Raw genomic sequence first — 13,557 nt, forward strand, 5'->3', positions numbered from 1 at the left:
GGAAACAATCCCATTCTACAAAGAAAATATACAAAGGACTTGTACTTTAGCCTTTGAGGTTCAATCTCAATTCTTGTGCAAGGTTATACCCCTATTCCAAGGTGGGAGTGTTTGAACTGAAAAGTCAGCTGGTTCAGGAAAACAAAAATGATCAGAACAAAAATTCAGCTCAGCATCTGCTTTGTAAAGTTTGCTTGATTCAGGGTGGCATCAGAGGAGATGTATGCTTTTTGCCCCTTGAGTTCTGTGATAGAACCAGAGGGACATGGACAAGGAGAAAACGTTCTTCCAATTTTTTTTTTCCTGATTGGAAATGTGGACAAGGGGATAAGAATTGGAAAAGATGAGGGAAAAATAGGATGGAAAATATCTTTGCTCTGTTGACTACAAAATACTTCCATTTGTCACAAGCCTCTAGAAATATATCCCCACCCCTTTATTTTTTGTAAACAAGGCTGTGTATTACACAGAATTTCATGTACTATTGGTTATATGTTCCAAATATGGGGCTGAGTTTGCAGCCATCTCTTCAAAGAACAGACTTAATATGAACTTCCCCTTTTTATCACTTCTTCTTTGAAGTTTAGTTTCTAAAATTAATTTGAACCACCGATCCCTTAAAAATGTCACATCATATAATTGTGCCAAGGAAAACATTTCTTTGAAGGTAAGCCACTTGCCCATCAGTTCTCTAACATGATGTTTTCATAACAACTTTAAGTGCCCACTCTGTGGCAGGCATCGTGTGAGATTCTGAGGATATAAAGATAAACATAATACATAGCTCCCAATTTTGCAGCAGACACGGGTGTATAAATACTCGTGCAGAAAAGTGTTAGGTGATCTGTGATCACGTATGTTAGGATATAGTAAAGAATCATAGGCTGGTGTATTAAACTGTACTGGAGGCTGTCAGGAAACATTTCTGTTTCTAGAGGAAAGTGAAACATCCAATTATCCTTCATCTAGAGAGACCTGAGGGAGGGGTTGGTGGGTACCACAAACTTCCCAGCCTCCATTTCCCCTCTGTAAAATCCCCCATAAGGTAAGCTGTTGTTTCCTCCTGTTACATGTCTCAGGATGATGGCTCCTTAGAAACTTGCATTCATCATATGCTTCCCAGGTACTGACTGTTTCTGGCTTGCACATCTTTCACCACTGCTAATTCATTCTTTCTCGTCAGGTGATTATGAGAATCATATACTATGTTCTCTTTCGCTAGTCCAGGGAATAGGGTAGAGGGAGTTTAGCTTACAAGAGGTACCGTTGAAATTGGTATTGAATCCCTTTGAGACCTTTGTAAATTCAGTGAAAAGGAAACGTGATGCATTTATTTCTGCATATGGTGGTAGCTTATGAGGATCCTTGCTACTTTTCAGGGGCTGGTGCTGTTGGAAAGGAAGACACTGCTGTCCTCAGGAAAGAGGATGCTGAGAAGTCTCCCCCTCCAGACCCCCCAGGTCCCGAGGCCCTGCCCCTGCCGCCTCCCAGCCCTGTCCCCGCAGCAGCCCCGGCCCACCCCGGGAGAGAGCCCCCTCCTACTCCAGCAGAGCACCCCAAACTGGCCCGCTCGGTCCCCACTCCGCTCGTCCTCGCCCAGAAGATGTCTGAGAAGCTGGCAGGGAACGAAGGGCTCTCGCCCACATCCCCGTCCAAAGAGGGCAGGCCTGCAGGATGGAGGACGCTGACTTCCGTGGCCCCTCGACACGGAGACCACTCGCTGTGGCACAGACACGCCGCACAGCCGGCGCCCAAGATCCATCGCTTCCCGAGCAACATCAGCGTGACCAACAGCGCGGGGAAGGACTTCAATAAGACCATCTCCAAGGCCGCGGTCAACGTGCAGGAGCGCAAAGCCCAGGTCCTGGCCAACATCAATGGGGTCTCCTTCCTCTCCGTGGGGGAGACGGAGGACCGGGCCCAGAGGAGCGAGCCCACCGAGCAGAGGAGAAGCATCTCCCCGGAACAGAGCCAGCCGGCCCCGGCCCGGGAGGCTGTTCCCGCGCGGGCAGGGGCGCACGGCGGCCAGCAGTCCAGAGGCGTGCAGACGGAACAGCCCTTACCGATGGCCAATGGCTTCCAGAGCCTCCACGACATCCTCAAGAGCCATCCCGGGCCCTTTGTCTCTACAGGGAAGACGGTCACCTTCCGTCCGGACCCGGCCCTCCCCAGCAAACTTGCACCCCGGCAGCCGGACTGCGGCCAGGACGCCAGGAAGCGGTCGGGCTCGCTCCCCCGGGCTGTGGGGTTCAGACCCCAGGGCATCACTGTCCAGTTCTCGGGCCGGGGCTCCACGGAGGAGGCCCGTCGGGAGGCCCTGCGGAAGCTCGGCCTCCTGAAGGAGAACTTGTGACAGAAAGTGGGCGGCGCTGGGGGAGTTAGGGTGACCAGGTACGTGTGGCCGAACGTGGATGTGCGCATGCGTACAGCACAGACCAAAGCCCGGACTGCGGAACCCCGTGGAGGACCAGCGATGGGGGCCCGGGAGTCAGCCGACTGTCTACCCCGCTCTGGCCCGCATCCGAGCTGGGACATCCTTCCGAACGAGAGCATCCCGCGCCACATCTTCCCGTTTCCAAGAGCTCGGAGAATAACCTTGAACACCTACAGGTTTCAATGATTTGTAAATGCCATATGTTTTTTGGATCTAGGAGGAGGGGGATTGGGTCTGAATTTTCTGTTATTGAGTCTCTAATCTAACCTTTTATCCGAAGTGCATGACACGAAAGCCAGTTTAGATCTCTCATACTCGTTTCTCTAAGAAAGGGACCGTCTCCTCCTTTCCAAGAAAATAAAGAAGTGCTTGTTCAATTTTCATAGTGTCTTAAAATACTGTTTTGGTTTTTTGTTTGTTTTTGAAAGGTGAAAGACAGTATGTTAGCCTAAATATGCCTTTGTTTCTTCGTCTAATTTGGTTTGCCCAGATTTTTTTAAATTGAAAATTGAAGCCTTTAGAGTATGATTTACTGTAACGTTGAGTTATGGAAGTGGAATGGAAAGGTTGAGTTTGGAAAAGGTGGTAGTTTTAAGAAAATAAGTCTCATCAGACTACAGAGTCTGTGTTACTGGGACATATATATATGAGCGTGTACTGTGTATATACATGTATATAATATGTGTTTATAGGTACATATATGTTATATACAGATATAGATGATGTGCACACACACATTCATTATTACATATATATATAAACTTCTTAAAACCCTATTACATAACTACAGGATGCAAGCACTTCCTATTCTTTTGATACACAAGCCATCTCAGTATTGAGATAATGACATAGAAATTGTTACTTCCTAATAAGGAAGTCTTTTAAGGACACATCTCCATAACTTTTCGTTGAACCAAAGTACTTTTTCCTCAACGTGTTCTGTTCCCAATTAAATAGTCCAAATAAGCTTCCAACTAAGCAAGAGAGTTCCTTTGTTAGTGAAGTATGCTTTTAAAGATGTCATTTATCACCTAATTTTAATTTATCACCTAATTTTAGTTTTGCATGTTCCAAGGTGGCTGGTAAACAGAAGGAAACAAAAGATTCTTAACATCCCCCATGTTCTGTGAGCAAGATCTCAGGATTAATTTAAAAGGGAAAAAACAGCGAACTAAGTTACACAGCATGAAAAGAACTGGTTTTGTCCCAGACAATGTCTTACATGCTGAGTTGTAGCCACAAGCATTATTATCAAAACTATTTCAGGCTGGAGTCTAAAACCTCTTAAAATAGACCCGGAAGGACCACACTTGAAAGTCACACCCTTTTGTTGTATGTCTCAGCCACTGTCACAGAATCTGTTTCTTTCCTGTTGAGTATTATTTAAACTCAAACTCCTAAATGTGCTGTGAAGGACGTTTTCCATAGTATTAATTTGCCTTGTAAGTTACATAAAATGATTGTAATGTTTTCCTTAGAACGACAGTATTTAGTGTCTCGCCCAAGCCTTGTCCTCCTGAAATAATCTCATAGATTCTTGATGGTCTTCATTTAAATGGGTGCTTTGATTTTACACGTTCTTAAAAATAGTCTTTATTTTACTCCTGTTTATGCTGGATTTGTTTAAAGGATTCTTGGGCCCTGTTATTTCCTTTTTATATAGCGAGATGCCATGTTACACAGTGTTTAAAAATAGAGGATCTTGATATGGCTAACATTTTAAATATCCCTTGTATTTGAGGATTCTTTCTTTTTTTCTTATCCTATGACTTCATTGTGATTAAGGTGAACTTGACTATATGTTAGTATATTTGTTCTCATAATGGCATTTTTGAAAAATAAATTTAGAGATCTATCTTAAGTATAAGCAACTTTGTTTTTGCATTTTATACTTATACTCAGGTATTTTCTTTTAAATGGTTATATCCTTTCCTTCTGTTTATTCATAATCTTTTCTACCTACTTATTCATAATTATACTGACTGTTACTCTGGCCATTTCTTGTGCCCAAAACCCTAGTAATTAAAGCCATATATTTTGTACAAGGTTCAAATTATAGCTGCTAATGAACTAACCTATTTTTGTATGTATCACTTTAACAAAAAAAATTCATTTTCTGAGGGGCATTTGTTTCCTTGCAATAACTCTGTGATAGGACGTTCTTAAAGGGTCATCTTCAAGGGAATCTTAAGGACCATATTTCAAAGCAAACTTGTAACGAAAAGGAAAGATGAATCTTAAGTGCTCAGTTTGTTTTTTTTTTCAAGTGATGCTTGTAAATCAGTCCATTTTAGTCTCCGTTAAGATAAAGATGAAACTCTTTACCTTAATACTTAAAATCAGGAAAAAAAATTCTCCTCTGCTTTTAGGCAGGTATGTTCAAATGGCCAAACCTCAGTCTCATCTGCAAAGGGTAATGCCCTGCAGTTACCAGGGTAACAGAGTCTGGTCCAGTGCCCTCCTCCTACTCTATTTGGCTAGCGTGCGTGCTTATCTTCACAAAATTGGTAGAAATGTTGATCTTTGCTTTTCTCTCCCCAGGGTCATTCTCCTCTTATAAAGCTTGTGGGGGAGAAAAGGCAGACGTGTGGGTGTCCCTCCAGCATCTCTGAGTCTCTCAAGACGCAGAGGGCTCCCCCAGAGCTGCATTCTTGCTCTCTTCCCCCCACCCCCTGACTTCAACAATACAGGATTCTTTACTCAGAGTTCCTGATGGGTAGCTCCCAGTGTGGGCTCCCCATTTGAAACAAGTTTTCGCGAAGAGCTTCATGGAGTTGATAAGTCAGGCCTTATGGAACCCTGAGGATTGATTGACCTTTTTATTTGTAAAAAAAAAAAAAAAAAAAAAAATCAGAACTGTATTCTCTGAAATAATGCCATTTGCAGCAACATGGATGGACTTAGAGATTATGATACTAAGTAAGTCAGACAAAGACATATACCATATGATATCACTTATATGTGGAATCTGAAATATGAAACAAATGAATTCATCTATGAAACAGAAACAGACTCACAGAGAACAGATTTGTGGTTGCCCAGGGGGAGGTGGGGTAGGGGAGGGATGGATTGGGAGTTTGCAATTAGCAGATGCAAACTAGTATATAAGGAATGGATAAACACCAAGATCCTACTGTACAGCACAGGGAACTATATTCAACATCCTGTAATAAACCATAATGGAAAAGAAAAATACAAAGAATGGTATTCTTTTTTTACTGAATTCCCACAGCTCTGGCTGTGAGGAATTTGACCTTTCAGGGGATTTGATGGTTATGTTTTTTATGCAGATGATCTAAGAAATCAGTTCTTTCTGTTTATTCAAGAGGAATGAAGAGAGGAAAACAAGATAAATATGAAAACAATTTACTCTTATCAAGAAACTTTTTCTGAAACGTTTGTCACCAAGTCAACACGTCCTCTGAAGGAGCACAGGTAGTTTTTCAGTGTTTTCTTCCCCCCCACCTGTGATCCAGGAGGAAGGGGAGGCGCGTGGGGAATGCTCACCTGTGAGAGGTTTGTGTTTTCATTGAAATGACAAGTCACCAAACAGGTTTTGTTTCTTCTCTTCACAACAAGGCTCTTTTTCCCTGCTTCAAAGTATGGGGAACAAGTTCCCATATCCTTTCCTAATCTACTCGCTGGAAAGGCCCTGCTTTCAATATCTGAGAAAAGAGAAGGCAGGGCTGTCAGCTGCCGAGGCCTGGGAAAGTCGGAGCCCTGCCTGGACCCTGCCAGGGAGCGCCCCGTGCCTCCTGCTTGCTGACCACGTCCTCTCCGGTGCCTGCTGGCCCTCCCCGGCCAGAAGCACCCTCTGCTCTAGAAGAAAAAAAACGCTGCCGGGGAACAAATCCACCTGTTTGCATGAGAAAAGGCTGGGCGACAGGATGATGGCCAAAGGGCATCTCCCATCCCACTCTTTTCAGCATAAAAACCTTTGTGAGTGATGGTTGCAGTCCTTCTAAAATGTCTCTTGACTCAAAAAAATATAATAAAACTCTTTCCTACACATTCCAAATTCGTAAGACTTCAGAAACGCCAGTCACTGCTGTCACCAGCAGGCTCCCTCTCCCTCCTGCTTACTGTCCTAGTGGGCACACGGATGACCCCCGGAGCCCAGGGAGGCTGCCCCACCAGGTACAAACCTGGCTCTTAATGATGTACTTCAGCCTCGCGTCTTATCCTCTAAGCTGCGTGAGCGTCCTATTCAACAACAAGGTAAGAGAGGGGTAACGTGGTGGTTTCCAGAAACAACCTGCAGGGCCTTAACGCCAGACAAACCCAGTATTCTCTGACCTGGGTGGGGAGAACCATAAGTCGCCCTAAGGAGCGGGGGGTGCCCAGGGAATCCTGCGATCCTGGGATGCCCTCTGCCTCCTGATTCCGTGGCAACCCCCTGGATCTGTCTGCCATAGGCCCCCACCAGCCCTCCTGCTTTGGGGGGCACACTAGGGTCTAGGAAGCCGCCCTGTCTCCTGGTTGAGTTCAGGGTAGGTTGCTGATTCTCACTGCTCCTTCAGGATCCTCGAGGCCAGCTCTTTTCCCAGCTGAGCAGGACTTCTGAAGTTCAGGGAACGTTTTGTAAACCCACCCTCATTTTGAGGAGCTCCCGGGTTTACGTTCTGGGTGTGGGAGCCCCTAGCTCGGTGGCTTAGGCTCAGGATTCTGTGATGCGCGCCCCCCCCCCGACGTCTGCCCCACTGCCCACCCCCAGTAAAGGCGGCCACTGCGATGGCCCGACCAGGGCCACAGGTAAGAATTGACATTTGGAAGCTGAGGTTAATGGAACTTAGTCATTGATAAACAGGTCACATTTCATAAACTTCAACCTCCGAGTATTTGTGCGTGAAGCAGAGCTGCCAAGGGCAGTAGTAACCTAAGTTCTGGAAATGCCTTTAAGAGGTGGGGCTGAGTCAACAGGGACTCCGTGTGTCCAGGGAGCTGGCAGCTCTGAGCACGTGTGTGCCCGAGGGTTTCTCAGTGGCTGGCTGGCTTCTGCCCTTGGCATACTCTGACGCTTTTGTGCGGCTAGACTCCCTTTGAGTATTGGGACATGCCTAAGAGGCTTGCCCTTGTTACTAAAGATGCTTTCGGGCCTCTGTGGCCTTTAAAGATATTACATAATTCCTCATGGAACCACATCCCTGACAAGTCGCCGTGATGGCTGTGCTACAAGGGTCTCTTCGGCTTCTAACTAGTTCTACTGTGCAACCGTTTCCTGGACCGTTTATTCAGTGTCTAAGCATTTTGAATTTGGGAGAAATAACCTCTGTCTTGTGAAGACAAGTTCAAACAGCAGGAAGGTGCAGGGAGGACTGTCCACGCAGGTAACGTGGTAGCAGCCGAGGTGCCTCACCTTCCCTGGGCTTGGCTTCCAAACCCAGAGCTCGGGCCACACGTGACCGTGCTCTTCCCAGCTCACGGTCCATGTGTTTGTGAACTCTGTAAAGCTCTTTGTTTTGTCAGTGCCATCTTAATGGCCAAATGAACTGAATGAAAGTGCTTATAAATGCACAAGTTACCTGAAACTCGTTTTCTTTTTTTGTGAAGCTTTGGAGGTGTCCCAAGTGGTACTGAATGTGACAGACACTGCGGGAGGTGCTAAATATCATCACTTAGTCCTCGTGACCACGGGCCCCTCTCCCCTTCACAAGGGCCTTGTGGGGGCCACGGGGGCCGCCCTAGTTGTGCGGGCGGCAAACCCCCTGCTTCCCGCACCCAAGCTGTGCCGGCCAACGCCGTCCACACGCCCAGCCCCACCTTCCCTTCTCCCGAACAGCGTCCTCTTCCGCTCCTTCAGCGATTCTCCCCTCACTCCCTAGCCTGCCCTCGTGTGCCCGGCTCTCACGATGCTCATCCTGATTTGTACTCTCGTTTCGTTTCAGCCCAGAGGGCCGGGGCTTGTCTCTGGGGATGGGAGGAGACATAGGTAAAGCCTGTGTTGTTTGGAAGTCAGGCTTGGCGGAAAGAGCATGCCAGTGGGCTGCGCAGGATGGAAAGAGGAAAGTAAGGCAGGTGGCGTCCCTGGGCCTCCCGGCCTCCCTGCCAGCCGGGCAGGGGTGCCTTGAATCACCACGTGTGACCTCTGCCCTGGGGGATCAAGTTCAAAGCAGGTCCTTTGGCTGCATCCCTCCTCCTTCTCCCTCCCTCGGGACTTGGTTCTGGAGCCCAGAATTGCCAGGGGTGGTTTCCAACACCCCCAGGCGCAAGACTCCCATGCACATGGCTGAGTGAGTTCACTGGCGGAACTGCCCATCTGCTCCCTGGCAGTCCTTTGAAGTCATGCTTGTTACTGAAAAGGCAACCAGGCTTCAGGGAAAGTCCAGGACCTGGCTCCACGGGGCTCTGGACAGGGCGGCTGCCCACACCGGCCTTGGCCTCGCCCCCCACAAGAGGCCACCAGCTCAGAGTGGGGAAGCGTCGGTGCCGCTGGGGTTGGACTATTTCACCACCGTAAATTCCCAGCCACACTGCAGTTGGGACACAGCTGCAGCACGAACTGGTGGTCTCTCTCCAATCGTGTCATAAGTTATGACACTTCTGCCAATACTTGTAAATGGCATTCTTGAAGTTTTTGTCTACATTTTACTGGGATGTGCCTGCTCTCAGAGAATTGAGCGTCTCCTTGCCTTGGGAGGGTCTACACTTCATTTAATAATGTTGCTATTGTTTATTTTTTTGTCAATTTCTTCTAGGAATAAATCCTTTTAGTGACAGTTTGGGCCAGATTTTATAATTGCTCAATTCGATCTTTTAAACCAAAAGTTTTTCTCAGCTCAATCATCCACCTCACAGAGTCTTGATTCCTAAAGACCACTGGCTATTTCTAGAAATCAGAACCACCTTCAAAGGTATATTTTGCTCTAAGTATACCATTCAGATTCCACACTGACTCCAGCCATGTTTTACAAGGGGCAGAGACAGCTGACAGGGCTGAGTGTGTAAAACCCACAAATAGAAGGGACTAGAGAGCCCGTGAGAGTGACCCTAGAAGCTGAGATCTGTCACAGTAGATAGTTCTGTGTGGCCACAGAGATCACACCACGAGAGCTTTCCACTCAACACGGGGAATTCATAGCATTAGGAGCCGACTGAAAACGGAAAGAGTGGTTGGTTCACAGAAGCATGAGTGCCCGCCTCCGCGGAGGTGTGCAGACATGGGGCAAGTGCCCTGCAGAGGAAAGCGACCAGAACTGCACTCAGCAGCACTCCTTCCAATTCTGAGATTTCATGACGGATTCACATAGAGCAGAGGCTTTGTCATTATCCTGACCTGACCCAGCCCTGCAATTGCTGTAAGACTTAACCTCCCTCTCTGAGCCTCACTTTCTTCATCGGAGAAAATGGGGTGAACCGTAATTACCTCATAGGGTTGTTGTAAGGAGTGAATGAGACCACATATGTTAAGTACCACACACCACCATCATCACCATCACCATCATCATCATCACAATCATCATCATCACCATCACTATCGTCATCACCACCATCACTATCACTATCATCATCATCACCATCACCATCATCACCATCACCATCACTATCATCATCACCATCATCACTATCATCATCATCATAATCACCATCATCATCACCATCACTACCACCATCACTATCATCATCACCATCACCATCACCATCACTATCGCTGTCATCATCATCATCATCATCACCATCATCACTATCATCATCACCATCACCACCATCACTATCGCTGTCATCATCATCACCATCACCCTCACTATCATCATCACCATCATCACTATCATCATCACCATCACTATCATCATCACCATCATCACCATCAAAACCACCACCACAAAGGCGGAACGGGAATTCCTATAGAACTTCCAGAATGGCTCTGATCAAGCCCAGCAGCATGGAGGGGTGAGCAGGTCCTGGCCTCACAGTCTGGTTCAGAATCTACCATTCACTATGGTCCCATTCCTACATGCAATCCAGTGGTTACTTCAGTAAAGGAGCTAGTTTTAGATTTAAATTCCACTGCCTATTGAGAAACAGGGTTTTGCCACTTTCTAAAAATAGGTCTCCAGTTTATTTTCCTTCTCCAGGGCTGGGCAGGCCTGGCTTCCTGCTTAGATACACATGGGAGGACTCCCCATGCAAGCTCACACTTTTCCACGTCTTCTCTCCTCTACCCGCAGAGCTCCTCTCAGAGCTGGACTCCCCGACCACCCCCCGGGGCCTCCTCCCAGAGGAGGAAGTGCCCAGCCCAGCCCAGCGCGTGAAAGGCTCCAGGGAATACTGGGGTATTGTGTGGCCAGGGCCCCTTGGCTGCCACAAGGCTGCCAAGGAGGAAGTGCTTTTTCTGAGTTGGTGGGCTGGCTGGGCCCTCGGACTTTCCGTCCTGCCCAGCACACTCCCAGCCAGACCCCAAGGAGGGCAGTGGCCTGCCTCGCCAGCCAGAGCTTCCAGAGAAGCCTCCACAAGGCAGGTGCAATGATCCAGGCCCCGATTAAACCTGCCTCAGGTCAGGAGGCTCCCAGGGTGTCCCCCTCTTCCTCTGCAGCATCACCTCCACCCTCCTCCATGTTCTAGGTGGATGGGCCCAGTAGCTCTTCCTCAAGCAGCTCTCAGGCCATATTGCTCCCAGTCAGTCTCCTTCCAGAATGGAATGGTAGACCCTCTCTCCCTCCCAGAAATGTCCTCCTGGGGCCTTCCCCTGCAAACTCAGCCCCTGCTTCCTCCAGCCAGATCCATCACTACCTTCTCAGGACTCCTAAGGCGGTGGGGATCTTCGGATGCCACCTGGTACCTCTAAGTGAGGGCAGCGTGCCATAGGAAGACCTGGGCTTACGATTCAACTTCAGCTCTCACCAGCTCTATGCACTTAAGGTACTCAGGTAAGAGATTTTGAAAGACTAAATGATATAATGGGTGTGCAAAACGTCCAAAAACTGTAAGAGCAGTATAGTCTACGGCAGTGATTCTCAAAGTGTGGTCCCCTGACTGGCAGAATCAACATCACCAGGAAATATGTCAGAAAGGCAAATTAGCAGAGTCACCTCAGATCTACTGAATGAGGAACTCTGGAGGTGGGACCCAGGAGTCCGGTTTGAACAAGGCTTCCATGTGATTCAGAGGCCTGGGCTAATACACAGAAAACAGGCTCCGTCTTCTAAGTGCACAGATGGGGGAGTGAGCAGAGATGCAGAAGAGGTGCTGGACTGTGATATCATGGAGGGTAGGGACCATCCCCAGTACCTAGTGTGGCATCTGGCACATGGTGGGTGTTCAGTTAACAGCTCTCACACTGAACAGGTGTTTGAACATTAAAAGACCGGATGAGCTCTGAAGTCTTCCAGTGAGTATATGTTACTTTTAAATTTTGGAAAGCAGGTAAACCTGTTTGAGGGAGAGAGACAGAAAGAATAGTAGACTTGGGCCACTCTCTTGGTCCTGCCCAGGGTGGCCACGGGGGAGATGATCCACAGGAACCCTCACCTAGACGAGGGGCCAGGCCACACTTCCTGCATCCTTGCCACGCGGCTTTGGGGTCTCCCTTGAGTGTATCAAGTAGTTACATGTTGGTCGTGGTCACCATCCATTGATTCATCCTACGAGTATTTGAGCACCTACTACATGCTGTCCCAGGGGCTGAGGAGACAGCCGGGAGCAGGGCACGCCTGGTACCATCTTCCCCAGCTGGCAGTCCAGGGAGGAGACAGACAAGTAAGCAAGACAACTGCAAGAAGGCAGTATTGTAAAGTGGAAATCCGGGGGCCAGGGGCAGAGGAGAGGGCAGCAGTCAGGGAAGGTGGTCAAGCTGAGACCTGAAGGGCACGCAGGGCTCACGGGACTACAGGGGAACAGTGTTCTAGGCCAAGGGCACTGCCGGTGCAAAGACCCAGAGGCAAGCTGGGACTAAAGCAGTTAGGTGGGGAGGGCACCGTGAGGGGCTGTGGGTCTCCACAGTGACTGGGATGAAACCTCGTGTGAGGCGGGGCCTCAGAGCAGGGGAGGCAGTCCCTGCCCATGTGGCCTCGTGGTCTAGCAGTCATTCAACAAACACAGGGCACCTTTCCAGGCATTGGGGACACAACCACACAGAAACAAAGCACAACACACACCCTGCTCCTGAGGAGACAGAAACCACACAAAGCCAAGGACGGTGCTTGGGAGAGAGGTAAGCACAAGGCATGGGCGGAACACCTAACAAGGAGGATGGGTAGGGCCGAGGAATGTGAAGGCGCTGTCATCACCAGGCAGGAACGCGCTCAGCCCTCACATCATCCCAGCCACTCAGGGCTCTCTGTCTTCAACCAGATGGTTCCAGAATCCCGCTTTGCAATCAAAGAAAGAGGAAATTGCCAAGCCCTCACAGGAGGAACAAGACAAAAAGAGTACTATGCTCTGCTATGCTAATACTCCCCTCTAGGGCACGTATTCTACTACACTATCTAGACTATACATAGGACGCTATGCTGTAATAATACCATACTAATACTAAACATATTCTATTATACTATACATGTTATATTATACACGCTCACTCTACTATCTAAATAGCCTGATGCCTGACACACGATCCACACTTAATAAATGTTTGTGGAAGCTGACGCCTCTCCAGCTATCAACAGGGAGCCCTGTTTCTTCCGCTTGGCCTTCAGGGGCTGTGAGATAAGAAGAAATATATATATTGGTTTCTGCCCCCAATTCCTGGCACAGAGTTCCTAAAACACTTGGGATTTCCCGGGTGATGGCAGTGTCCTTTGTTCCAATGAGGTGGCTCTGGGTGGGCGCCTGGATGGGGCCGGTCACCAGAAGGACCCAGCCACGATTAGAAGCTTGGGATTTCCAGCCCCGCCCTGCAACCCGCCACCCCCCATTCTCCAGGGAGCGGAGAGGGGCTGGAAACGGAGTTAATAATCGATCATGCCTACGTGAGAAGCCTCCACAAAATCCCACTGGGCGGCTGGTGAGTTTCCAAGCAGATGAGCACAACCACATACTGGGAGGGTGACACACCCCAACTCCACGGGGACAGAAGCTCATGCACTCGGGACCCTCCCAGACCTCACCCTCCGTGTCTCCTTATCAGACTGTTCATCTGTATCCTTTATCATAAAATAAACTGGTAGAGGAAGTGCTCCCCTGAGTTC

The 13,557-nt window shown here is 48.4% G+C and overlaps 2 protein-coding genes across 3 annotated transcripts in view; one reads left to right on the forward strand and one right to left on the reverse strand.

Annotated features, from left to right (window-relative positions):
• PROSER2 (proline and serine rich 2) overlaps window positions 1-5,468 on the forward strand; it is a 42,025-nt gene extending 36,557 nt beyond the window's left edge. Inside the window, exon 4 of the mRNA XM_060006038.1 lies at window positions 1,380-5,468. Within this exon, the coding sequence (XP_059862021.1) occupies window positions 1,380-2,353 (974 nt within the window). The 3' untranslated portion in view covers window positions 2,354-5,468. The remainder of the gene's footprint in view (window positions 1-1,379) is intronic.
• The window catches only part of UPF2 (UPF2 regulator of nonsense mediated mRNA decay), a 211,336-nt gene that overhangs the window by 72,531 nt on the left and 125,248 nt on the right, over window positions 1-13,557 (reverse strand). The window lies entirely within an intron of this gene.

This window comes from Delphinus delphis, chromosome 2 (genome assembly GCF_949987515.2).
Source record: "Delphinus delphis chromosome 2, mDelDel1.2, whole genome shotgun sequence".
NCBI classification, from domain to species: Eukaryota; Metazoa; Chordata; class Mammalia; order Artiodactyla; family Delphinidae; genus Delphinus; species Delphinus delphis.